Source organism: Vollenhovia emeryi, unplaced genomic scaffold (genome assembly GCF_000949405.1).
Source record: "Vollenhovia emeryi isolate VEMERY1.0 unplaced genomic scaffold, V.emery_V1.0 DF951363.1, whole genome shotgun sequence".
Taxonomy (NCBI): Eukaryota; Metazoa; Arthropoda; class Insecta; order Hymenoptera; family Formicidae; genus Vollenhovia; species Vollenhovia emeryi.
Window position 1 is genome coordinate 1 of NW_011955003.1, and position 1,103 is coordinate 1,103.

The 1,103-nt window shown below is 36.6% G+C and overlaps 1 protein-coding gene across 1 annotated transcript; it reads right to left on the bottom strand.

The window, feature by feature from the left end:
- Positions 1-200: 200 nt before the first annotated feature.
- On the bottom strand, positions 201-1,097 carry LOC105560999 (ATP-binding cassette sub-family G member 1-like). Its single transcript, XM_012010641.1, has 2 exons — positions 940-1,097; positions 201-554 (listed from the first exon to the last, which is right to left on the bottom strand). The coding sequence occupies exons 1-2, from the start codon at positions 1,072-1,074 to the stop codon at positions 315-317; spliced, it is 375 nt and encodes a 124-aa protein (XP_011866031.1). The 5' UTR covers positions 1,075-1,097; the 3' UTR covers positions 201-314.
- Between the last annotated feature and the right edge of the window lie 6 nt (positions 1,098-1,103).

Here is a 1,103-nt window from a genome sequence, read left to right on the forward strand (position 1 = left end):
GCATTTGCGCATAAACGCCTTTATCGCCGCTTTACATTTTACAATTCAGATGCAGATTCAGATATTTTTATTTCTATTGCGAGGGAGTAACTGCAAAGTAACGATTCGTTACTTTTCGAGTAACTGTAACTGTAACGCGTTACTTTTCAGAATTGGTAACTTGTAACTGTAACTAGTTACATTGTTAGCGAAAAAAACTGTAACTGTAACTAATTACTTTTATAAAGTAACTTTCCCAACCCTGGAAGAAATCAACTATACAAAGCTCTCTAAAACACTCTGTTGTTAATTCTCTTTTTCTAATGCTTTATTTATTAAGTTGAATCGATAGAATCAACGTTACCGAATTCGGCTATATTGTAGAAGCTAGGACATGTGAACCCGGCGATGCTGTATGTGTTTAAGATCTCGTTCTTTGGACCGCAGTACATACATCTGCCTCGATCAAGTACCATAATGTTATCGAAGAGCGAAAGCATCTGACTGCTGGGTTGATGTATCGCGCAAACCACAGTGCAGTTCTCTTTCGCCAAATCTTGCAGCAAGTTTGCGAGCTTTAACGTAAATCGTATTTCATGTAGCACATTCGGTTCTCATGTAGCACATTAAGAACTCTTTAACATCATTACAAAACAAAATATCACAATATTCTATTTACTTAGCAGTAACGTTGTAACGTTGCTACGATTCCGCTGGAATTTTTTGCGTTTGTAATAGAATGATTAGCAGAGCACAATAAGCTGACATAATACAATAGTTGAACATATAGACACATAGCTGAATAACAGTTTTGTAAAATGATCGCTATTGTATATAGCTGTATAAACAATCTATACCTTACTCTCTAAACTGCATTTTTCAGTGGTATATTAGAACTGCAAATCAGTGACTATTCACATTTTTCAATGATACTTCACTGATTGATTTTAGAGAGTATACCTGATTAGACGACACACTGTCAAGCCCGCTTGTTGGTTCGTCTAATAAGAGAATGGATGGCTTGGTGATTGTTTCCACAGCGATGGAGAGTCTCTTCCGTTCGCCACCGCTTAATTTAATTGCCAATGTATTCATACAACTTGACAAGCTAAGACTCTCTGCGA